We start from the raw sequence: 25,116 nt of genomic DNA, 5'->3' as shown, positions 1-25,116 counted from the left end.
CATTCTCATCCTGCTGTCCCAGCTGCCCAGCCCCCGTCCCCTGAGCAGTAATATTTGGGAGTCTTAAGCATTATCTCACAGAAATTAGTGCATATACAAGAAAATATTTTCTCCAAAATCTATAAAGAACTTTTCAAACTTAATACCCCCCAAAACCAAATAATCCAGTGAAGAAACGGGCAGAAGACATGAACACTTTTCCAAAGAAGACATCCAGATGGCCAACAGACATAAAAAGATGTTCAACATCACTCATCATCAGGGAAATACCCATCAAACCCACAATGAGATACCCCCTCACACCTGTCAGAATGGCTAAAATCAAAGAAACACGAAAACACAAGAAACAACAGGTGTTGGTGAGGATGTGGAGAAACGGGAACGACGTTACACTGTTGGTGGCAATGCAGATTGGTGCAGCCACTCTGGAAAACAGTGTGGAGGGTCCTCAAAAAGTTAAAAACAGAACTACCCTGCGACCCGGCAATTGCACTAATAGGTATTTATCCAAAGGATACAAAAATACAGATTCGAAAGGGGTACATGCACCCCAACAGCCAAACTATGGAAGCAACCCAAACGCTCACCCACTGATGAATGGATAAAGAAAACGTGGTGTGTGTGTGTGTGTGTGTGTGCGTGTGTGTGTCACACACACACACACACACACTGGACTACTACTCAGCCATAAAAAACGAAATCTTGCCATTTGCAACCATGTGGCTGGAGCTAGTGTTTCATGCTAAGAAAAATAAGTCAGTCAGAGAAAGAGGCCATATGACTTCACTCCTGTGTGGAATTTAAGAAACACAACAGATGAACATATGGGAGGGGGAAAGAAAGGAAAACAAAAGAGAAAGGGACACAAACCATAAGAGGCCCTCCACAGTAGAGAACAAACTGATGGGTGGGGGATGGGCTGGATGGGGGATGGGTATAAGGAGGGCACTTGTGCTGAGCACTGGGTGTGGTATGTAAGTGAGGAATCACTGAATTCTACGTTTGAAACCAATATTGCACGGTAGGTTAACTGACTAGAATCTAAATAAAAATTTGAAGGGGCGCCTGGGTGGCTCAGTCGGTTAAGCGGCCGACTTCAGCTCAGGTCATGACCTCACAGTCCAGGAGTTCAAGCCCCATGTCGGGCTCTGTGCTGACAGCTGAGAGCCTGAAGCCTGCTTCTGATTCTGTGACTCCCTCTCTCTCTCTGCCCCTCCCCTGCTCATGCTCTGTCTCTCTCTCTGTCTCTCAAAAAATAAATAAACGTTAAAAAAATAAGAATAAATACATAAAAATTTGAAAAAGAAAAAATAGAAAAAAAATTTTTCAGGGTGCCTGGGTGGTCAGTTGGTTAAGCATCTGACTCTTGATCTCAGCTCAGATCTTGATCTTGGGGTCGTGAGTTCAAGCCCCATGTTATTAGGCTTCATGCTGGGTGTGGAGCCTACTTAAAAAATTATTTTCTCCCTCCCCATTTAAAAACTATGAAATGTTGGGCGCCTGGGTGGCTCAGTCGGTTGAGCGTCCGACTTTGGCTCGGGTCATGATCTCCCGGTTTGTGGGTTTGAGCCCCACATCGGGCTCGTGCTGACAGCTCGGAGCCTGGAGCCTGCGTCGGATTGTGTGTCTCCCCCTCTCTCTGCCCCTCCCCTGCGCATGCTCTATGTCTCTCTGTCTCTCAATAAATAAACGTCAAAAAAATTAAGTAGGTACATAAAAAATATGAAACGTTAACACAATGCGTACGTACAGTGTTGTGTGTAAGTCTTCCCTTGATAATGTGTCTTTACGATCTTTCTCTATCGATCCAGCTTCCTGCTTCTGAGGCTGCACAGTCTTGCACTAGATGTGTGCAGCAGTTTGTTGATGGGCATTACTTATTTCCTTATTTTTACAAATACTGATGCTGTGAATAAGCACGTGCTTCAGTTATTTCACACCTGTGCAGGCGTATCTGCAGGCTAAACTGATCAGGCAGGCTGAGCGTGAGACCTCTGGAAATGCCAGTCCTTCGCTGGCTACAAATGACCGGGGGCTCCATCCTTCTCTTATACACAGACATTCATTACACATAGGCCGGGCCTTCCGTGTTCTCTTCCAGCGCGGACGCAAAGATGTGCAGACGGTCTTCATCCCAAAAGCCTGAATCTGCTAACTCTCGGGCACGCGTGGCTTTCGCGCTCCATGACTACAGGATTCCAGACACCCAGTGTGCCGCACCCCCTCTGTCCCGGTGCAGAACACGGGGCCCAGAAAACAAAACGGCGGCCTACCCACACGGGTGCCGGGAAAGGGGGCGGGGTTATCCAGAACCAGGGTGGTTTCAGCTCCGGGTCAGTGCCCTTCCTCCCCAGAGCTGGGACAAGAGAGCCCGTGCTTCCGACGCCAGCGCCCAGGCAGACGTACGACCCGGCCCCTGCTCACGCGCACACCCACTGGCACCTTCTCTGAACCCTCCTCTCCAGGCCATGACCCGCGTAACTGTCCGTGAAGGCCAGTCTGGCGCCTACACACCCACACCCCGTGACCTCCACCCCCAGGACTGTATTGTGCACCAGCAGTCGCAGACCTGGACGGAGGTTTATGCATGAGGATGGTCCCCACACCAGTAGGAAGGAAGGCTTGTAAACAACTGATGGAACAGGAAGTAAACTGTGGCAAATTCACATGATTGGACATTAGGACGTTTATTAAAAATATTTCAAAGATGACTTAATACGAGGAAAAATGACCCTGATGTAACGCTGAGTGAAAAAAAGGCCTACATGACTGAGTACACAATCAGCTTAAAATATTTAAGAATTATGGTCAAACAGTATAAAAAATAATTACCTACCAACCACTGTAGTGGAAACGAGCGAGCAAAATTGGAACCGTGTCCCTCCTCTGACGGGGACTCCAGGAGACCATGTCACCCAGCACGACAGGCACCCAACTGGCCCAAATTGCATTCCAGCCGGTTTCATTTCGTTTATATGTTGAATTTAGTGTGTATTTTACGACGTGGGCAAAACCGACTTAAGAGAACAGCCCAGAGAACACCGAATGGAGACTTACACGGTTCTTACCAATCAGCCCCTGGACATCTCTCCACTGTTCAATGAAGAACTTCGTTTAGGGAGCCTGGGGGGCTCAGTCGGTTGAGCATCCGACTTCAGCTCAGGTCATGACGTCACGGTCCGTGAGACTGAGCCTCGCGTCGGGCCCTGTGCTGACAGCTTGGCGCCTGGAGCCTGCTTCGGATTGTGTCTCCCTCTCTCTCTGCCCCTCCCCTGCCCCTCCCCTGTCTCTCTCTCTCTCTCAAAAATGAATAAACATTAAAAAAAATTTAAGAGGTGCCCGGGTGGCTCAGTCTTTAAGTGTCCGATTGATCTCAGCTCAGGTCATAATCTCACGGTTTGTGAGTTCAGGCCTCACATCAGGCTCTGTGCTGACAGCTCGGAGCCCGGAGCCTGCTTCGGATTCTGTGTTTCCCTCTCTCTCTGCCCTCCCCCACTTGCACTCTGTCTCTCAAAAATAAATAAATGTTAAAAAAAAAAAAGGCTTATTTAAACAGTATACGTGGCATACGGTATGTGCTAAAAACCACTGTCTTTTAAAACAATTACAGTTCAAAAAAAATAATAAAACAATTACAGTTCAAAAAAATAATAAAACAGTTACAGTTCATATGCTATTTCAAGTGTCTCATAAAAGTGTCAAAACAGGATCCAAAAGAGAAACAGAAAAGATATTACATTTATTATTTAGCCTTTTGAGTGCATTGAGGACAATAATTTTCTGCAATGCTTGAATAAACTGCGATGAAAGCATCACACGGTGAGATACCAGGGCAGGCGCGGGGAAGGAGGGCAAGCAACGGCCTGGGCGGGAAGAGCTCAAGGGCATTTGGAGTAAAGTGTCCCGGTTTGGCTTTCTGTTCAGAATGCTAATTGAATTTCCCACTTGGAGTCTTAAAAGTAAAAAAAAAAAAAAAAAAAAAGAAGTTCTTCACTGCAATCTGAGTCAAGGGCACTATTTCGTGCATTATTAAATAGAGCACAACGGGAATTTGCATTAATTCAGAGTAAGAAAAACCATCAATTTGTTATGTGGCCTGATGGCAACTTAACAATTTTCTACAGCGCCGTAATGACCTTTTTGTCTGTAGCCATCGCACTCATTGAACATATTAAACTTTAATTAGCTTTAGCAAGCGCTGTTCTCCGCTGCTAAGCCGGCGCTAAGGAGTCTCGTGACCTGTAAATCACGCACGTCCGCCTCCGCCTCGCGGTCCTCCACCCGCGGGCCGCCCTCCTCCCCCACCTGAGTCCCGCCAGCCTCTCCGGGCACGCGGCCCAACTGGAGAGCACACACAGCAAGGTGACTTCTTCCAGCTGCGGAGTCTAACTTATGACGGCTGCAAAGATGTTTGAAAACTCTACATTAAATTCTACATTTAATAGGCTTTAGATCATTGAAAAAAATCCAAGATAGGAAGACTGTCTCATAACTTCCACAAGTAACACTCATGTGACAGTGACAACTCAGTTGTGACTGTGTGGGGTCCCCAACAGGGGACAAGAGGGTTTTCACTATTTGGGATTCAAAAGCCAACATAAAGCCCACACTCCTCCCTCCAGCCTGCAGCGCTCCCACAGGCCTTTCACACAGACTCCCGCACTGGCTGCTAAAATGGCTGGAACCTTCCGAACCTTCCTCTTCCAGCAAGACCCCTAATTTTTACTGGCCTGGGACTAATTAACCAGGCGCTGGCAGAAATCTCTGGGTCCTCCACTCAGTTTTGATGGGAGCAGGTCCTCCAAACTTCCCTTCACGAAAGTAGGTGCTTAATTTTTTTTTACCTCTAGGTGTGGGGGTCATTTAGAAACTGGAAGATACTAGAAGCCTGGTTTCTCATAATGAATGTTACCGATAAAACTACGTAACGGTATTACGATCTTCATATGGAGAATTTTGTTTATAGAACTGTTTCCATCACCAGATGATGATAAAACTTGGTCCAGTGAACACCCTCTCCGGGGTCCGAGGGGTCCATGCACTTGTGCACCGGCCCCTGCATTCTTCCTGCTCTGTGGGCCCCCACACGCAACAGCCCCACACTCCACGACACGCCCAGGAGGAACCAAGAAGCAAAGACACGTTTCCTTCAGGCTGTCTGCCTGATTTGGTACCTGGTCGGTGCTGGCACATAAGGCCACAGGGCAGGTTCACACAGTTGTTTTGGGGGCAGGGCTTACACGCCGAGTCAGAAGCATCACTCAGTCTTCGTGAATCACTGTTTCGGTGTGTCGCTTGTGCACAGCAGAGTTTTTAAACCCTTTAACACATGGCGTTATTCTATGTATATTCATTGTTGGAAGGGGTCAGCCTTCTCTCATTAATGTTAAGTGTCTATTTTATGATTCTGAGTGCTGTTTTCTACATCTGGCTACATCTGTTTTCTACATGTGGCTGGTACCGTTTGTCTTGTTTTGGATGCTTGCTTTCTCCCTCTCTGATAATGTGGAAGACAGAAAAGTGATTTTAGTTCTGATGTCACTATTACTCACGAACAGGTTTATCTTCATATCCTAACTCATCACCGCTTCCAAACTGTGAAGTGTCAACGACTCAGGTCCTGTGGACAGTAAGACCACTGTGCTCATGCCCGCCCCTCTCCCATTTCTCCACTTGCTGGCTCCAGCTCTGACCGCATGATGGAGATGCTGTATGAAGCTACTGATGTCAAGTGTTCTTAAAGATTTTTTATTTTTAAGTTAAAAAAAAAAGTTCATTTGAGAGAGACAGCACATGAGCAGGGGAGGGGCAGAGACAGAGGGAGAGAGAGAGAATCCCAAGCAGGGTCTGCACTGTCAGTGCAGAGCCCAATGTGGGGCCCGAACTCACAAACCATGAGATCACGACCTGAGCCACGATCAAGAGCTGGACGCTTAACTGACTGAGCCATCCAGAAGCCCCAAAGATTTTTTTATTTTTAAGTCAGCTCTATACCCAACATGGGGCTTGAACTCACAACCCTGAGATCAAGAGTCGCATGCTCTAGACTGAGCCAGCCAGGCGCCCCTAATGACGTTGATTTTTTAAAAACAGCTTGATTGAAGTGCAATTTACATACCAGAAGTTCTCACTTTTCTACACTTTTGAAATAATTTCAAAGTAGACATTTAAAGAAAAGAATAACATAGGTTATTGGAAGGTGCAAGCCTGCCCGATGTCTCACAGCACGAGCTCATCTGACTGATACCCTTCTGTACTGCACACACACACATGCGCGCGCGCACACACACACACACACACACACCATTGTGTGTCTTAGACCACTGATGCTGCTTTAACTTACAATGAATAAGGGAAACATACTAACTGTCCCTTAACCAATTTTAATCACTAATATTAAGGTGAATTATATGAAGCAATCATTAATGGTCAGAAATGATAAGTAACAGTGAATAACCAGGGAGAAATATACCACTGACCCATGAACGATACTGGTCTGAACTGCATGAATCCACTTCTATGCAGATTGTTTTCAATAAATACAGATCAGTACCACAAAGGTATCTTATCTTTTCTTACGATTTTAAATTTTCTTTTCTCTGGTGTACTATATAGTAAGTGTACGATGTATAATATATATGAGACACGTGTTAATTGGCCATTTGTTATTGGTAAGGCTTCTCGTCAACAGCAGCCTATTTAGTAGTTAAGTTTTTGAAGAGTCAGAAATTATCCGTGGGTTTTCTATTGCATGGGGGGCGTCAGTGCCCCCCAACCCCGTGTTATTCAAAGGTCAAGTGCACTTTTACTCATACCTTATTCTTCCCAAATACACTACATCAACATTTTTAGCTCGTGTTTCCTTCAGTAGGAAAACGAGCTTACGATGCATCACAGATGTAGGACACTGGTCATTCATATTCCAGTGAGCCCACCAGCCTGCAGGGCCTGTCCACGGGCCATCATGATCACGCCCACCACATCAACAGGTCAACCCTGGGCCCAGCACCTTCATATACAGTAACGGCCAATCCTTAGTTGATCTGGCTGAAACACCTACTAACGTAACAACACCCCGGAATCTGGGGTTATAAAAGCACTACGCTGCCCGGAAAACAAAGGACAGATGGGGCCTGCTGGCCGTCCTCGTTGGTTACAAGTTGGAGCTCAAAGCACATGGCACAGAAGCCCTTACCTTAAACCCCAAGAGAGGGGGTCGGGAGCAGCTGGTTACAAACTTGAGCAGTTTGCGCTTCTCTTCATCCGTGAATCCTTCCACAACTCTCCAAAAGACTTTGATCACAGGATGGTCAGCAGAATAGCCTCCTAGGACAACGGGAATAAATGTTTTACTAAAAACAAGGTAATTGCAAAAGGAGGATTCTCCCAGAAACAGCAGAGCAACAGACTGCTAAGAGTGATCCACCTTCGTCCGCCCGCTACAGTGATGGGCGCTGGCTTGTGGCTGGAAGCCAGCTCTAGAGACGCCCTTCTTTTCTTCCACGTATGTTCCATGCCTGACATGGGGCTTGAACTCACAACCCTGACTCAAGCCTGAGCCAGCCAGGAGCAGGAGCCCCTGGAGACCCCGTTCATTCTGCTCCTGGGAGATGATGGACGAGTACATGAGGGGACAGAAACCTCCGGAAGGCCCAAATACTAAAGGCCAGAATGGGAAACACCCCACCCCCCTGAGATGGGCCCTGGCTGCAAAGGCCTGGGTTCTGACTCCTCTGCGGGTTGAAAACCCACCTCCCCTGAGCAGCAGACCCTAACTAACAAAGGATTTACACAAGAGTCACAGACCTGAAAACAGCACACTCTGGGGTTTTTATTTCTAATAGAGATAGTTACTTGGCCGACATGATCTTAGGGTCTAAATTCATTTTATCACCCGCCCTTGTGACAAGAAGGCACAGACCATGGCTACCAACCCACCCCAGCCCACGATTAGACCACTATTCTTAAGTGTACTATCTGCTACTTACAGCTTTTAATCTAGCTAAGTGCTTCCTAAAACTGAAATAATTGCTATATATTGTTCCCTCATTGTTAATATACTACAGAAATAACATCGATAAAATATCTTAAGTGCATTAATTGGCACCAAAATGAATATGATAATATTTTAAAACCTATTTACTGGAATAGCTAAGATCATTAAAGGTACAAGCTTCCAGTGCAGACAGGGTAATGCAAAACAACCCAAGACAATTTCTTGGCAAAGAAGAGGTTGCATTGATTTCATTTTTTTAAACTTATGACTTGATAGTGTGGACAAAGTGACCTTAGGTATTATGTGCCTTTACATAAACATTAGAGTTCAAATTTCCAGCAACAGAAATTAATTGTAAAGAGATACATCCACATATTTATATACATATGAACATGAACATATTTACATCGATATATACATATTCATCTATGTAAACGTGTCCACAAATTTAGTTTTACAACCATGTCCACAATCTACTTCTGGAACATTCCCATTTCCTCAAAGGAATCCCATGCCCCACTACAGACAGCCACCAGTCCGCCCTGTCTCTGTAGGTGTGCTCTTAGCGATGGCTCATCTACACGGGAGCACCAACCATGCTCCGTTTCCATTACCCCGTCAGAGCTACCTCGGAGGAAAGCTTAGGAAATGGCACTTGGAGGACAGAGAGGTCTGGGTAGACTGTGGTAAAATACCTGACATAAATTTCACCATTTAAGCAAACATTTTTTAAGTGTACAACTCAGTGACATCAATTACATACATAGTGTTGTGCAAGCACCTAAGTCCAACCAAAATGTCATCACCCCAAACAGAAACTCTACTGGGCAGCAAGTCCCCATTCCCCTCCCCCAGCCCCAGTGACCTCTAACCTACTTTCAGAGTCCAGGAATTTGCCTATTCTAGGTATTTCATTGAAGCTGAATCATACAACAGATGCCCCTTTTGTGTCTGGCTTATTTCACTTAGCATCGTGTTTTCAAGATTCATCCCTATTATAACTTTTCAAACTTCGTTCCTTTTTAAGACTTCCTAATACCCCACTGTATGGATGTGTTTACCGATTCATCTGTAGATGGGCATTTGGTTGTTTCGCCTTTTGGCTACCGTGAATAATGCTGTATGAACATGCATGTGCAAACAGGCTTCAGTCCCTGCTTGCAGTTCCTCTGCGTCTGTACTTAAGAGTAGAATTGCTGGGTCATATGGTAATTCTATGTTTAGCTATCTGGGGTGCCACCAAACCATTCTCCATAGTGGCTTTTTTTACATTCCCGCCAGCAACGAACAAGGGTTCCAATTTCTCCATATCCTTGCCAGCACTTGTTTTCTGTATGCGTGCACATGTGTTTGTATGTGCTTAATAATAGTCCTCTTGATGGATGTGAAGGGTATTTCAATATTGTTCCGATTTGCATTTCCCTAGTGATTAGTGATATTGAACACCTTTTTGAGATTACCGGTGGTTTGCATATCTTCTTTGGAGAAATGTCGATTCGAGTCCTTTGCCCATTTTTGAATTGCTTTGTCTTTTTGTTGCTGAGTAGAAGAGTTCTTTATATATTCTGGACACACATATACATTTCTTCTGCATATTTTCTCTCCTTCTGTAAGGCTGGTCTTTTAATTTTCTTGATAATGTCTTTTGATGTACAAAGTTTGTGATTTTGATAAAGTCCAATTGTTGCTCATGCTTTTGGTATCATATCTAAGAATCCAATGCCAAATCTAAGGTCATGAAGACTTACCGGTGTTCTCCTAGGACTTTTATGGTCTTAGCTCCCACATCAAGGTTGTTGATCATTTTGGGTTCGTTTTTATGTACAGTATGAGGTAGGAGTATGGCCTCATTGTTTTGTGAAATTCCAGGTGTTCTGCATTTAACTTTTCAAATCCCTGTAAACTTTTTCAGAGAGGCTCCACTATTTTCCATTTCTCTCCGTGAAGAGGGTTCCAATTTCTCCATGTACTCCCTAACACTTGGTACCGTCTCTTCTTGATTATAGTCTTTCCAGTGGGTGTGTAGTAATGTCTCAAGGATTTGATTTCTATTTCTCTAATGGTTACTAGTGTTAAACATCTGTTCATGCGCTTATTTGCTTACGGGCCATTTATATGTATCTTCAGATATATATAAACCCCAAAACCTGGGGGTTTTTTTGGCCATGTTTTTAAATTCGATTGTTTGTCTTACTGAGCTGTAAGTGTTCTTTATATATCTACAGTAGACAGAGTCCACTGTTACATGTATTACTTGAAAATATTTTCTCCCCATCTGTGGCTTATCTTTCATTTTCTTAATAGTAATTTTTGAAGCACAAAAGCTTTAATGTTGAGGAAGTCCAATTTTCTATCAATTTCTTTTTCCTGGATCATGCTCTTGGTGTACAATCAAAAACTGTGTCTAATCCAAAAGTCATGCAGATTTTCTGCTTTATGTTCTTTTTGAAGTTTTATAGTTTTGGTTTTTACCTATTGGCCTCTGATCCTGTTGAGCTAATTTGTGCATACGGTGGCGTGAGGTAAAGGTCTAAGCTCATTTTTTCCCACGTGGATGTTGTCCCAGGGCTATTGTATCATCAAGTGAATTGTCAACTGACCGTAAATATGAGGATTGTTTCTGAACTCCTGATTATGTTCCATTGATCAACAAGCCTATCCTTGTGCCAATACTACAATGCTTTGATTACTGTGGCTTTAGAGTAAGTTTTAAATCAGAGTATAAGTCCTATAACTTTGTTCTCGTACAAAATTATCTTGGCTATGTTAGGACCTTTACATTTCCAAATGAATTTAAAATCAGCCCGTCGATTTCTATAAAATGACTGCTGGGATTTTGGTAGGGGTTGCGCTGAATTTGTGGATTAATTTGAAGAGAACTACATCCTGACATACAGAGTCCTCTGACCATGAAAATGGACCATCTCCCCCCCCCCCACCCCCCCCCCCCAATTTGGTCTTCAATTTCTCTCAGCAGTGTTTTTACAGTTTTCGGCATACAAGTCTTGCACGTACACTTGCTTTGCTAATTTTGTATTTTATTCTTTGTGATGTTACTAGGAATGGAACTGTTTAATTCCATTCTGGGTCTGCACATAAACACAAAATTGGTTTGTGTGTACTGATCTGTGCTGCCACCTGCTGAAACTGTTTCTTAATTCTAGTTGGGTTTTTTTTGTCATGCTATTTGTGAAAAAAGTCTTACTTCTTTCACTGCTCCTTTCCAAGCTGAAACTTCCCTCCCTCCCTCCCTCCGCCTTACTGCACGAGCTAGGAAGCCCAGTCATGTGCCTCGGCCGCGGGCAGGAAGCATGTAGACCCTCGCCACCGTGTGCGGACGCTGTGCGCGTCCTGAATTGGGCTGGGAAAGCTCCCCCCTGTTCCCAGTTTCCTACGAGTTTTTAGTCCTCATTGGGCAGGAGATGCTTAGATGCTGAAGAGAATAACTTGCTTTTCTCTCCTTCCTTCTGCACCTGCTGACACGGCTGGGCCGGTTCTGTTCCCGTGCCAGCAACACCACATGTCCCATTAATATACTGTCACATGTTAAATTAACCTCGCATTCATGGGATAGAAACTACTCAGCGGCCGGACTCAGCTTGCTAATATTTGGAGGATTTTGCATCTATGTCCCTGAGGGATATTAATCTATAATTTCCTTTCCTTGGGTTATTTTTGTTTGCTTTTGACATCACGCTAATACTGATCTTTGAGGAGAGAAAGCCTCTCTTTACTCAGCTGTAGCTGGAACTCACGTACAGGATGTTTTTAAGGCTTAAATACTGTTCTGAAATATTCATTTCGTAATATTTAGAAAAAAGAGAAGTACAATGAAAAAAATTGCCTGTAATTTCATTAATTGTAAATGACTGTTATTTTGTGAAAATGAAATGACTTTATTTATTCTTATTAAAAATTTTTTTAATGTTAATTTATTATTTTTGAGAGAGACAAGGTGCAAGCAGGGGAGGGGCACAGAGAGAGGGAGACACAGAATCTACAACAGGCTCCAGGCTCTGAGCTGTCAGCAGAGAGCCCGACGTGGGGCTCGAACTCACGGACCGTGAGATCATGACCTGAGCCGAAGTCGGCCACTTAACCGACTGAGCCACCCAGGCACCGCTTATTTTTCATTTTGTTAAATAAGCTCCAAGCCCAACGTGGGGCTTGAACTCATGACCTTGAAATCAGGAGTGGCAAGCTCCACTCACTGAGCCGGCCAGGCACCCCGAAACTGAAATGACTTTAAAGTTTTCTTGGCTGTAGAAAGTAAATGATGTAGGACATAATAGATAATAAAGAAAGGGAAATAAAATTTTAAAACAAGCAGAAATGACTAATCATCTCACAACCACTGCGTGTTTTTGCTTACATCTTACTCAATTTCATCTTTAAAGATGTGACGTCACATGGAGTGCACTGTTTCATCACCGGGTTTATTTAAGGCTATGTTTTAAATTTCCTAAGATACATAAAATATTTTTTAATATTCTATATACATATTAAGTAATCTCTACACCCACGTTGGGTGTGAAGCCTACTTAAAACTCAACAAACAGATCAATAAAATAAACTCCATTCAGGTAATAAAGATAAGAATAAATGGCTCACAACTGTAGGTTTTTTACAATATGTATTTAAGATTTGGAGAGTTTTCCATAGGTGAGAAAAAAGACTGGAAAGGTAGAATTATCCTCAACCAAACTAAAAAATGTGTGCCACTTCCTAACTTGTCACATTTCCCCTGTGTACCCTATGCGTTCGAATTCCATCCCCCCAAATCTTCATACCCTTCAATAAGCAATGTAACTTCTGGGTTTCTCTCATTAAAAACACAGAAATATGCACAAAGTTGTTTATTACAGTGGGAGGTTAAATAAATCACATATATCCAAAAATGAACTACTGGGACCTCATCAAAATAAAAGCTTCTGCACAGAGAAGGAAACAATCAGCAAAACTAAAAGGCAACCGACAGAATGGGAGAAGATATTTGTAAATGACATATCAGATAAAGGGTTAGTATCCCAAATCTACAAAGAACTTATCAAACTCAACACCCAAAAAACAAATAATCCAGTGAAAAAATGGGCAGAAGACATGAACAGACACTTCCCCAAAGACATCCAGATAGCCGACACATGAAAAAATGCTCAACATCACTCATCATCAAGGAAATACAAATCAAAACCACAATGAGATATCACCTCACACCTGTCAGAATGGCTCACATTAACAACTCAGGCAACAACAGATGTTGACGAGGATGCGGAGAAAGAGGATCTCTTTTGCATTTTTGGTGGGAATGCAAGCTTGTGCAGCCACTCTGGAAAACAGTGGAGGTTTCTCAAAAAACTAAAAAGAGAACTACCCTACGACCCAGGCATTTATCCACGGATACAGGTGTGGTGTTTTGAAGGGACACATGCACCCCCGTGTTTATAGCAGCACTATCAACAATAGCCAAAGGATGGAAAGAGCCCAAATGTCCACCGATGGATGAATGGATAAAGAAGATGTGGTATGTACATACGATGGAGTATTACTTGACAATCAAAAAGAATGAAATCTTGCCATTTGCAACTACGTGGATGGAACTGGAGGGTATTATACTGAGCGAAATTAGTCAGAGAAAGACAAAAATCATATGACTTCACTCATATGAGAACTCTAATGAACGTAAGGGAAGGGAAACAAAGATAATATAAAAACAGGGAGGGGGCAAAACATAAGAGATTCTTCAATATGGAGAACAAACAGAGGGTTACTGGAGGGGGGATGGGCTAAATGGGGAAGGGGCATTAAGGAATCTAGTCCTGAAAGCATTGTTGCACTATATGCTAATTTGGATATAAATTAAAAAAAAAAATTAAAAGAAAAAAAATAAAAAATAAATCACTACATATGTATCTAATATCGAAAATTAATTGCAAGAAGAATAACAGCTTGGAAATATCTTTTTTATTTCTGGTGCTAAACAAACAATGTATACTATAAATGACGTATCACTATAAACAAGAATTATACGCTACGATTAAGAAAAACTCGCCAAAATAACAATGATTGTTTTAAGGATGCTTTTTTTCTCTTCACTGTTCTTAAATACACATGAGGTTAATTTTAAAAAACTTACAAATACCCAAAAGATACACCAATTCGATCTTTGAACAATCTCATTACGGTTTTGTTATTTCTCTGACAACTAATGTTTCTGCGCATCTTTCTATGTGCTCATTGGCCATCTGTATATGTTCCTTTCGGTTTTTCATTTTCTTGAAGAGCAGAAACTTTTAATTTAATAAAAAAGTAAATAGGGGCACCTGGGAGGCTCAGGTTAAGTGTCCCACTTTGGCTCTGGTCATGATCTCGTGGTCTGTGGGTTCAAGCCCCACATCGGGCTCTGTGCTGATAGCTCAGGGCCCGGAGCCTGCTTCGGATACCGTGTCTCCCTCTCTCTCTCTGCCCTCCCCGCTCATTCTCTGTCTCTCTCTCTCCCCCGCTCATGCTCTCTCTCTCTCAAAAATAAACAAATATTAAAAAAAAAAAATTAGTTTAGAAACATCATCTGGAACATTTTCAGGAACAAATAACTAGTACTGACAACATACCTGAATAGTTTGTAAAGGATTTTAGGTCCTCAAGACTTATGGGAACTTGTGCACCAGAAATCAATACCTGCCAAAGAAAAAGCAAAAAGGCCAATTTGTAAAATTTGAGACGGATTTCAAGAACGCCTTCTCGCGTCACGAGACAAGTGCGGCTCCAGAAGTACCTGAATCTCCTGCTGGTCAAACATCCGCAGCCACTCCAGGTTCAGCACGTTGGCCAGGCCCTGCCGGAAAGCCAGGCAGTGCTGGCGGATCTGGCGGTTCAGTCTGTAGTCCGCTACGAGGTGGATATACGCGATCCTGTTGGCGCTGGTGACAGGGATGTCTTTTCCACCAAATTTTAGTTCAACTACCTGTGAACGTTAAAATCGGGGTCTGAAAATCCCAAGTATGACTAGAGTGAAACAATTTCTTCAAAGACACTTGCCGGTGCTGCTGCGTCGCGAGAATAAAAGCTGGGCGCCTGGGGCGCCCCAGGCTGCGTCGGCGCAGACGCCGCTCTCGTGGGACTCTCCGAAGCCCGGCATCTCACCGTTTCAGATCAGCAGCCACCAACGCCTTCTCCAAAGCACTAAGGAATGACGCGACAACGTAATCGTGGCAACTTCGTTCTCAAAAATTAGGAATCGCGAAGGGCAAAGGTATGAACCAAAAAATGAACTTAAATCAAAAGCGATTCAATCTGGAGAAAATACAGCTTAAGGAATGAAGGTTGCGGTAGAATAATTGTTCATATTTGTACAAACAGCACGTTCTTCTCTTTGTATTTCCATCATGTTGGTACTATGAAGTACCCTATTTTTTTAGAAAAGATTTTATTTTTAAATAATCTCTACACGAACATGGGGCTCGAACCTATAACCCCAAGATCGAGCGTCGCACGTTCCACCGACTGAGCCAGCCGGGCACCCCTGAAGTATTTTAAATGTGACTCAGAGGACAGTGGCAACATCAGAGGTAACAGACCAGCGCGTTCCCGCGTATCTGAACTGAATTCCCAAGAACGAGTGGTTACCGTCACGCGAGCACATCACAAAACCTGCAGGTCCGGCACACGGTCACTCGCGGACGCGCCAGGCGGGGGCAGAGGCCGGGCGCCGGCTCGCCCGCCCACTGCAACGGACACCCATGAGTCCGCTGGGCCCCCGAACCGCTCTCGCCGTTGGCACAGCGGTGGTATTTTCAATAGCGTCTCACACACCAGAGGGGACGACAGAACACCAGACGATCACGAACGCGCAGGCCCGAACGCGCCTTCTAAGTTCCTCGTTTCCTAGCACTTAAACGGGAGAAACGCACTCTCAGGTGCATCCGGATGACGGGGAGACAGCGAATCCACCGTAAGTGAACGAAGACATTCCAGAGCCACCGCGGAGGCGGCCCCCCTCCGGGGCAGACACGGCACCTCCTGCTCACGTTCCTCCACCGCCTGCGCTTCTCCTGGGACCCGTCACGTTCCATGCGGATGGAGGACGGTGGCACGTCACCCCGGTGTCTCACCGCTTGGCACAAAGGCCATTTAAAAATCTGCTGAAGATGATAAACTCGTCCCGTGCCTGACGGCCCCACGACCACCTCACTGGGTTTGCTTTTCCCAGATGGCACGTTCTAGGTGACGCCCCCCTTCTCACTGATTCCCGTTCTCCGCGCTCCGCACGCACGTCTCCCGCACGTCTCCAGCCGGGGACAGGCCACGACGCCTCCCGTGCTCGCCGTCCGCTGGCAGGCCATCTGTGACCCGGGCCCCAGGAGCTCGCTGCTCTGTTTTCATCTCAAAATCCCACCCGTTCCTTTAAGAGGACTGCCAACAGGTAATAAGCGAGGGTGTACTGAGTGACTCGAAGACAAAGGACCCACGAAACCGTCAGTTGAAGGACTCCCAAGCCCCAGCAGCCCTGCCTGATGGGACGGCCATGACCTTTCCAGTGACTCTCTGGGCTACACCCACACAACTTCCCACGTTCCACACCGTGTCCGGCTGCCCTAGGATCTCAGGTCTGAGGGCATATTTAAAGCTTTCAATCTGGAACCAGAGCAGCTCTTACAGCCAGAGCTATCTCCCCGCTTCGGAATGTCTGCATTCACGGCGTGGCTGCGTGCACGGGCTCCCCCCCCCGCCCCCCGCCTCCCTCCCTCCCTCACCGGAGCGGACGGGGCCTCACTCACTCACTCACTCACTCACTCACTCACTCACCAGAACAGCTCATTTTATCCTCAGCGCAGCGGACGCACCCTCTGAAAATGAGGACGGGCCTCTAGGACTTGGCCAAGGCCACAGCACAGCTGCAAAGCCAGGGCTTCAACAGGGTCCTGGGACTCAAGTTCACACTCTCCCACGTTACAGACGCCCATGCCGGGTCCACGTTAAGCCCCGAGTGCCCGCTCGGGAGAGCTCTGGGTACAGGTTAGCAGGCTGAAGTCTCACGTTCGTTTTCCAGCGGGCTAACAAACAGCCGGACTGATTATACCAAAGGAAACAAATTGGGGAGGAACACTATTATTTGAAAAGGGAAGATTAATTAACATAACCTGCCAAAGTAATGAAGTAGCTGCATATTACAAATCTTTAACTCGCAGTATTTTATAAATGGAAACCTGTATGAAGGCCCATGTTTTTATATCCATCTCCATGGGAATCCATAAGATACCCCCAAATTAGCTGCTTTACCAGTGACTTTCTAAATTTTTCTCATTTGACTCTTTAGTATAATTATTCTTATGCACTGTCATCTATAATCTCTTTATCCAGTGGGAATTTCTATGAGTAATTGGAACATCTTAACTTCACACTTTTGCTTTTAATAGATTCCAATATTATCAGTGGTGCTTTAATGGAACTCTTACAAATGCGACATTTCACTATTACCACCTATTTCAGAAGGAAAAATGGGAAATACTCCCATTAGCAAAGGCCGTGGACAGGTCATCATAAAACTGACTGCCCTAGCACTTTTATTTCGTTTTTAAATCATGCCACCAGGTGCAGGGAGACAAGAGTAGCCAGCAGCATTGACATCTGTATGTCCGAGGTTTCCTTATGCTGATAAAAAAAAACCCCTCTTTAAAAAAAATCTGAATTCTGCAGGTTGAAACTTCAGGTCTATAAAACGGAAGAGGGGCACCTGGGTGGCTCAGTTAAGTGTCTGACTCTTCCCTGTGGCTCAGGTCATGATCTCACAGTTCGTGAGCTCAAGCCCCGTGCCGGGCTCTGCACTGACGGTGCGGAGTCTGCTTGGGATTCTCTCTCTCTCTCTCTCTCTCTCTCTACTCCTCCCCCGCTCATGCTCGCTCACTCACTCTCTCGGAATAAATAAACATTAAAACAAAATAAAAAGATAAAATAAAAAAATAAAATAAAATGGAAGAAGAGATCGAAACAAAGCAACTAAGTGAGATGTAACCAAAAGAAATACGGTTCTGTATTCCTCATTCTTATTTTATCGCACAGTATTGGAATTACTTTTCATTTTTCTAAGATTGATTTTTAAATAATCTCTACACCCAAAGCGGGGCTCAAACCCACAACCCCGAGATCAAGAGTCACACTCTCTTTCGACTGAGCCAGCCGGGTGCCCTGATAGTACGTTTCAAAACTGCCTGGAGATGACCTAGTAAGAGGGGGAAGCAGGAGGCCTCAGGCAGGATCGTTACCTTTGTTTCCATTTAGGATTTAATCCACAGCTATTTCTTCAATATGCAGCTTGTTAAAGGCTAAGAAATAGACTAAAATTCGAGTACCATGACGATGAACATTTAAAAATGCCCAGAATTTAAACAGCAGGATGTATTCATCCATGTGTGTGTTTTCAATCTTTGTTTTTGAAGACACCTCTGTGGCGTCGGAACCGTGCAATGTTCTGCAGCCCAGGGAGGAAGCCAATAAAGATCTTAAATCTCCTTGTAACTTTCTCAAAGAACCGTCAGGGACTCACACAGCTCTGTGCGTCACAACAGCACAATGAAACAGTCCTTCACACTCAGCAGGACGGCTGCTATTTTTTTTTAAAAGAGAGAGCGAGAGAGAGACAGAAAAGAAGGCAGAAAGCAAGTGCTGGCAGGTGTGTGGAGGGATCAGAACCTCTGCAGAGCCGGGAGAAATGCACCGTGGTGTACCCGCTGTGGAGGACGTGCGGCAGGCCCTCGGAAAGTCACCATTAGAACCTGCGCAGGACCCAGCAATCCCACCTCTAGGTATGCACCTACGGGAAGGGGACGCAGGGACTTGAACAGATACTTTGACAGCAACGTTCACGGCATCCTTGTTCACGATGGCGGACACAACTCTACTGTCCATCAAGGGATGAGCAGATAAAGGGGACGCGTATGTACGATGGAGTATCAGCCTTAAGAAGGAAGAAACCACAGGCGAACCTGGAGGACGTCGCACTCGGTGGCACAAACCTGTCACAGAAGGACAAATACTGTGTGATTCCACCTGTATGAGGTCCTTACAGCCGTCAAACTCACGGAGACCCAAAGGAGAATGACGGGCACCAGGGCACGGGGGCGGGGGACCGGGGCTCCAGTGCAACAACGTCCTGCCCGCCTATCCTCCTCTGACTCAAATAAAATCTACTTCGCTCAAGATACCTACAGAATTACTTTATTTTTCAAAAATTTATTTTAAGAGAGAGTGCACTGGTGAGTGCAAGTGGGGGAGGAGCAGAGAGAAAGGGGGGGGGGAGAGAGAGACAGAGAGAGAGAGAGAGAGAGAGAGAGAGAGAGAGAGAGAGAATCCCAAGCAGGCTCCATGCTGACAGAGTGGAGCCCAACTCTGGGCTCAAACTCACCAACTGTGACATCATGAACTGAGCCAAGATCAAGAGTCGGATGCTTAACTGACTGAGCCACCCGGGTGCCTCGAGGACGTCATTTTTAAAATGAAGATTACACAGGCGTGCTCTCATGAAAACTTGTTTCATTGCTTAACCCCCGGGTTGTGGTTCCTCTGAATTCTGGAAACACCTAACCCGAAGGCTGCTTCCAGGCCCCGCCCTGACTTACAGAATCAACATCTCAGGTTTCTCTGAGAGGAGGCTCCCGTATTTTCTTTGTTCTTTTCTTTCTTTCTTTTTAAAAAGATGTTATTTTTTTAAGCAATCTCTACCCCCAACAGGGGTGCTCGAACTTACAACCCCGAGATCAAGAGTCGCATACTCCACGGATGGAGCCAGCCAGGTGCCCCGAAGTGTTTTCTGGTTATTCATTCTTCTATTAGCTCCAAAATGCACCTGTTTAGGCCACCTTACCCTGACGCACGGAAATACTGCAAACCAGCGGTGGATGGACACAATGGTTGTCTTTCTGAGCGTAGGTCTAACCTTTCTCAAGCCCAAGGCCTCAGATTGTCCTCCAAGAGGACAGGAGAAGCTCAGACTCCCTGGTGTCTGTCTGCCTCCTCTCGTGCACCCCCAAACTTAGCCACCTCAACATCTGCTCACCTACCCGGTGAATGCCTTTCCACCCAGCCAGCCTCTCTTCCAGGTAGCTCTCCCTGACCTACTTGGAGCTGAGCTACTAGTAAACTGATACCTCGCTATCCTGTTCGTATCGGCCTCCCTCGTTAGTTTACAAACCGTCTCCCACGCCTGGCCCGAGGGCTGGCTCACAGAGTGTCATTAACGTCTCATAATGAAAACATACGGACCAGGCACGGTGGCAGGTAGGTAACACGATACGAAAATAACCCAAATTGCATTAGTTCAAATGTGTTCAATACATGTGCTTATCAAAATAAAATGTGAGAGCTCACACCTGGAGGGTCAGGTTGAGGAGTACCCTGTGTGGGTCAATGTACTCTCAGTGGTGGCTTCACCAAACGCTAAGTATCTATCTACTACGAAGTTACTTGTGAGCTGGCAAAGCCTCAGTCAGAAACCAAGTAATAACAGAAATTTAGAGAAACGGATATGAAGTTCAAAGGTAACCACAGTTTTGTAGTTAAAATACGACTACTAGGTTCGGAAAATGGCACGATCCATGTAAGAACAGCAGAAGAGCAGTCCTTCCCCACAGAAGAGATGTATTTGTCTGAAAACCCAAATGAAGTTAGACAAGCAAAGCTGGGTAGTTAAAATCTAGTAAGATCAGAGAGCAGCATCAAAGGTTCTTAAATGTTGGACCTGTCTGTGTACATTAACAAAGGCTTTGTGGATTACGGGGAGCACGTGAACACAGGCCGAGGCAGACAGAACAGTAGACGCGCGTCCACGGCGCAGCGCCCGTTTCAGCAGGTGTCGCCTCCTAGCCGATCTGGGTCATCTCCGCGTCCACCCGCTGCCCCTGCTCCCCTAATCCTGGAAGCAAATTCCGGATGTTGCCGAGTCTTCCGCCGCCTGGTGTGTTGTCCACGCGTGTGCACAGCGGTATTATCACCACAGCCGAGAAGTGGAAATAACCCAGACGTCCCTCAGCCGAGAAAGAAAACGCGGCACATCCGTACAATGGGACGACGTTCGGCCAGAAACAAAAAAAAAGCACCGGCTCCTGCAACAGGTGAACGAAGCCGGTCACACAAGGCCACAGGCCGTAAGATGCGGGTTATGTGCCACATCCAGAGACAGAACGTAGGCGGCGCTCACCCACGCTGGGCAGGAGCGACCCGCTAACGGGCACAGTCTCTGTGGAGGGACGCAACCATCCCGAACTTAGCTGCTGGTGACGGCGGAGCACTCTGGGGGTACACTGACCCGCGCCATGCTCTAAGGCGTGCATTTTTATGGTACGTACGTTATATCCCGACAATACTGTCATTTAAAAAATTAGTTTGAATCATCTCTAACACGCACGGTTTTTTTTTTTTAAAGATAAACACACCAAGGCCAACCAGACTGATAACAAAGGCCAGCGATCTGTGTCCGAGCCACCGAGGCCCCCACGGTGATCAGGCAGGGAACAGAGGCGCACGGAGGGCCCTCGGGGCTCCTGTCAGGAAGGCGCTAACCCGCCACTCCCAGGGACCGAGAGCCAGCCAAGGGGCAGGGGTTAACCCCCGGCCCAGGAAGAGAGTCCCCGAGGACAGCCGTCACAAGGGAGTGGGGCGAGGGCCCGGGTGTCTCCAGCCCCCCCCAACTCCCCACTTCTAACCCGCAGCCACGGCAGTTCTTCCAAGGGAGACGTGGAGCCTCCCCCTGCAAAGAGAAACCCTCCTTGTCGCCATGTGAACAGCAGCCGGTGAAGGGCCTCCTCACCTGCGCCTCTCCCAGGTCGTTGTTCACCACCGTGAAGTTGAGCCCAAGCTCCTCCACGTCGCCTTCGTAGCTCTTGAGAAACAGCAGATTCTTGTACACTTCAGGGTCTAACGAAGCCAGATGGTGGATGTCCACGTCCGCACTGGTTCCCAGCAATTTGGACAGGAAGAAGCCGGCGAAGGGCAATTCCACCAGCATATTCTCATAGAGGGCCTTCAGATGAGAACAAGGAACAACGATCAGTATGTCACAGGAATCCTTTCTCATACTTCCTACAAATAAAAAAAAGGCCAACTTGAGCCTGAAGAGAATCCTAAGACAGCAGATGCCTTCTCTCCGCAGCAGCGACGACGGCGGAAGCTAGCGTTTGGCGAGCACTTACCCGCGCTGGGCCGGTTTGACCATTCGCCGCGTGCGCTCCGCGTGTCACGACTCTCAAACACCTGAGGGCCGAACCACAGCACGTTCACACCAAAGGGGACGTTCGAGAGCCACACGTGTTGTGCCGCAACGGTGGTCAGCACACGTTTTCCGCAAAGGGCTCTGCCAGCGGAGGGGTCTCCTGGCTGCGCGGGCCGGAGTCTGACGCACGCTCTTGAGAGGCCTCCTGTCTTTCCCGGTACTGCTGGCCACAGCCGGTGGCCCGGGGCTTTGGGCTGTGTCACTCCCAGCCCTGCCTCTTCGAGAGGCTGTCGTCCCTGGGTGTGCCGGCACCTCCCTCCCCGGTCTCTAACATGAAGACACCTGTCACCGGGTTTGGGATCCTCTCTCACTCAGTGTGACCCCTCCTAGCTTGACTGCATAGGCAAATAAGGTCGGGTTCCCAGGCGCCAGGGATCAGGATGGAGCCTCTACCTTTTCTGGGGCCGCGGTTCAACGCACGACCGCAGGCTGGACCAGCTCGGTGGCCATGCCTCCACTCTGCCTCTAGCAAAAGGAGCATAGACAATGCGTGGACGAGCGAGGGCAGCTGTGTGCCAGGGCTGCACTCAAGCAATTCCCAACGCCAAGAAATACCATCCTTCAGACTTTTAGCGACCAAAAGGAAAAAGCCTTCCGAGCACCCTGGCCACGCGACCGGCAGCAGGCAGGGCCCGGCCCACAGGCTGCGGTCTGCCCTGCGCTGTTCTTACAGGGGGAGACTGAGCGTGGGAGACGCGTGTGCAGACCCTGGGAGTCAGCGGCTGGCAGAGGTGGTGCCAAAGCAGGTGCCCTGGCGCCCACACCAGGACTCCTCTGCTGCGTTCCTGTCTGCCCCGTGTCTGCAGACGGCGACAGATAACCAGACCGCACACTCGCGCACGTTAAAGGGTAATTTACGTACCGTAAGATAAAATGTGCATGCGGCCTGATGAATTATTACATTTGGTCACACCCGTGCAGCGGCCACAGAAGGCGTCAAGACACAGAACACTTCCCCCTTCCCGAGGTCCCGTGAGAGTTCCCTCCCGTTACCCCATTCTGTGGTCATCACCACGGCTGAGTCCCGCCGGGCCCAGGACTGCGTCGACGGGATTATACAGCACACGCATACTTCCACACGCCTTCTCACAACATCCTGTTTCTGAGACTCGGCTGTGATACTGTTCTCTCACCGAAGGCTGTGTGACACCGTCGCGTGATGGGCACATGGTGGACACGTGGGCGGTGTCCCATTTGGGGCTGCTGGACAGTCGGTCTGAGCCCTTCTGTGGATCCGTGCTGGCTTCTCCCAGTACAGACCTAAGACCCGTTAACAGGGGAAGCGCTGGGCCCCAAGCTGCGTTTGGCTCTATTAGGCAACGACATGCTGTTTTCCAAAGTGCAACCATTTTCCCACCGTGACCAGCAAGCAGGAAGATTCCAGCTGGTCCAGGACCTCACCAACGATTGGTACAGTCAGTCTTTTTACGTTTAGCTATTGTGGCTGGTGCAGTGGGGTACCTCGCTGTGGTTTTAATCTGTAACTCCCTCATGACCAGTGGCGACGGCATCACTGTGTTAACCCCCAGATTCTCTACCAAGAGACGGTGCGGGTTTTCCAACATGATGTCAGGGTTCATCTTACATGATAAATATCACTACAGCCCAAGGCTGTAAAGTTCAACAAGGAGTGAGAAAACAGGCTGCAGGCTTCTCAGGAACATTCTTGTTATTTTATTCTAAGAGATGAGGGACTTGGAAGCCGCCACAGGTCTCGTCACAAATGTTCTACTGAGACTAAGCGAGCGCATACTGACGCTGGCCTCGTTTTGCGCGGCCCGTCGGGAAGATCTCCTCAGTGGAAGGAGGGGAGGCTTACGGAAGTCAAGGGGAGTCTGGATCTCCACGACAAAGGCCCTTCGTGCTAGAATACTCGTGGTCTGCAGAGACCTGACACGGGGTGAGGGCAGTCCCCACCCCCACTTGGAACGTGGGGAGCCGGGCGCACCTCGTCACAAACCCTGGGACCCTTGCCCGAGACCCTGAGACGGAGTGAGGCCGGGAGGCCAGGCGCCGGGAGCACAGACAGAGCGGGATGGAGGAGGGAGCCCCGCCTTGCAAAGTGCTGCCGCGAGCTGCGGAGCGTGCGCTGTGCTGGGATGGGTTCACCGCTTTTCCTGTAGGGGAGATTCCAGTGCCACCACGCCACTCAGGGAACACCGACATAAAAACTAAGTTTAACCCCGGGGGAAATCTCTCAGCCACGAGGCCGCAGCTTTGGAAGCCCCTCTGCCGGGAGGCCGTGCACCTGACCACATCCACATCCACATCCACTAGGTGTGGGACGCGAGGCTTTGCCGAGACACGCGCGTGCGAGTTTGCACACAGGAGACCACCAGCGTCCAGAGAGCAGGGGCTCTGCCGCTCCAACCTTCCAGCGCCGACGCCATCCGTCAGCTGGCTTACGGGAGCCCTTCCCTGGTTACGGCTTCCGGCACCCTTACGGCGTCCCCTCGGCCGTTCCACATCAGGTGCCCGCCACTTCCGCACTGGTAACGACAAACAGTGGCCGTCTGTGAAAAACCACTGGTCCCTGAACACACCGAAAACTGAACATTTGTACGAGTGCCCCCTTCCCTCTTCCGCCGGAGAACGCTCAGGTTCACCTTGAGATGGACACCGGAAAGTCCCCCCACTAACACGACTAGAAGGAACTAGAAGACAGCCATGAAACACCCGGAGAGCACTGGCTTGTTTCAGAAAGCCACCGGCCGACAATACGAGTGACACTCTCCCCAAGTCAGGTCACACCATCTGTTAACTACGTATTTCGTAATATTCCCCCTCCAGCTAAGACTCCAGATGTTCTCTGCCAGGGAAACTGAAGGGTTATGTCCCTGTGCTTTCACTTCTGATTTGA

The 25,116-nt window shown here is 47.3% G+C and overlaps 1 protein-coding gene across 2 annotated transcripts in view; it reads right to left on the bottom strand.

Moving 5' to 3' along the window:
* Positions 1-25,116, bottom strand: part of UBE3C (ubiquitin protein ligase E3C) — a 121,448-nt gene that overhangs the window by 4,177 nt on the left and 92,155 nt on the right. For both annotated transcript variants that reach the window (XM_060633503.3, XM_060633504.3), the window contains 4 exons: positions 21,795-22,007; positions 14,769-14,957; positions 14,605-14,671; positions 7,196-7,326 (listed from right to left, as the gene is read on the bottom strand). In XM_060633503.3, the coding sequence (XP_060489486.1) occupies positions 7,196-7,326; positions 14,605-14,671; positions 14,769-14,957; positions 21,795-22,007 (600 nt within the window). The remainder of the gene's footprint in view (positions 1-7,195; positions 7,327-14,604; positions 14,672-14,768; positions 14,958-21,794; positions 22,008-25,116) is intronic.

Source organism: Panthera onca, chromosome A2, assembly GCF_046562875.1.
Source record: "Panthera onca isolate mPanOnc1 chromosome A2, mPanOnc1 haplotype 2, whole genome shotgun sequence".
NCBI lineage: Eukaryota > Metazoa > Chordata > Mammalia > Carnivora > Felidae > Panthera > Panthera onca.
This window is presented reverse-complemented; position numbering and strand designations above follow the sequence as displayed.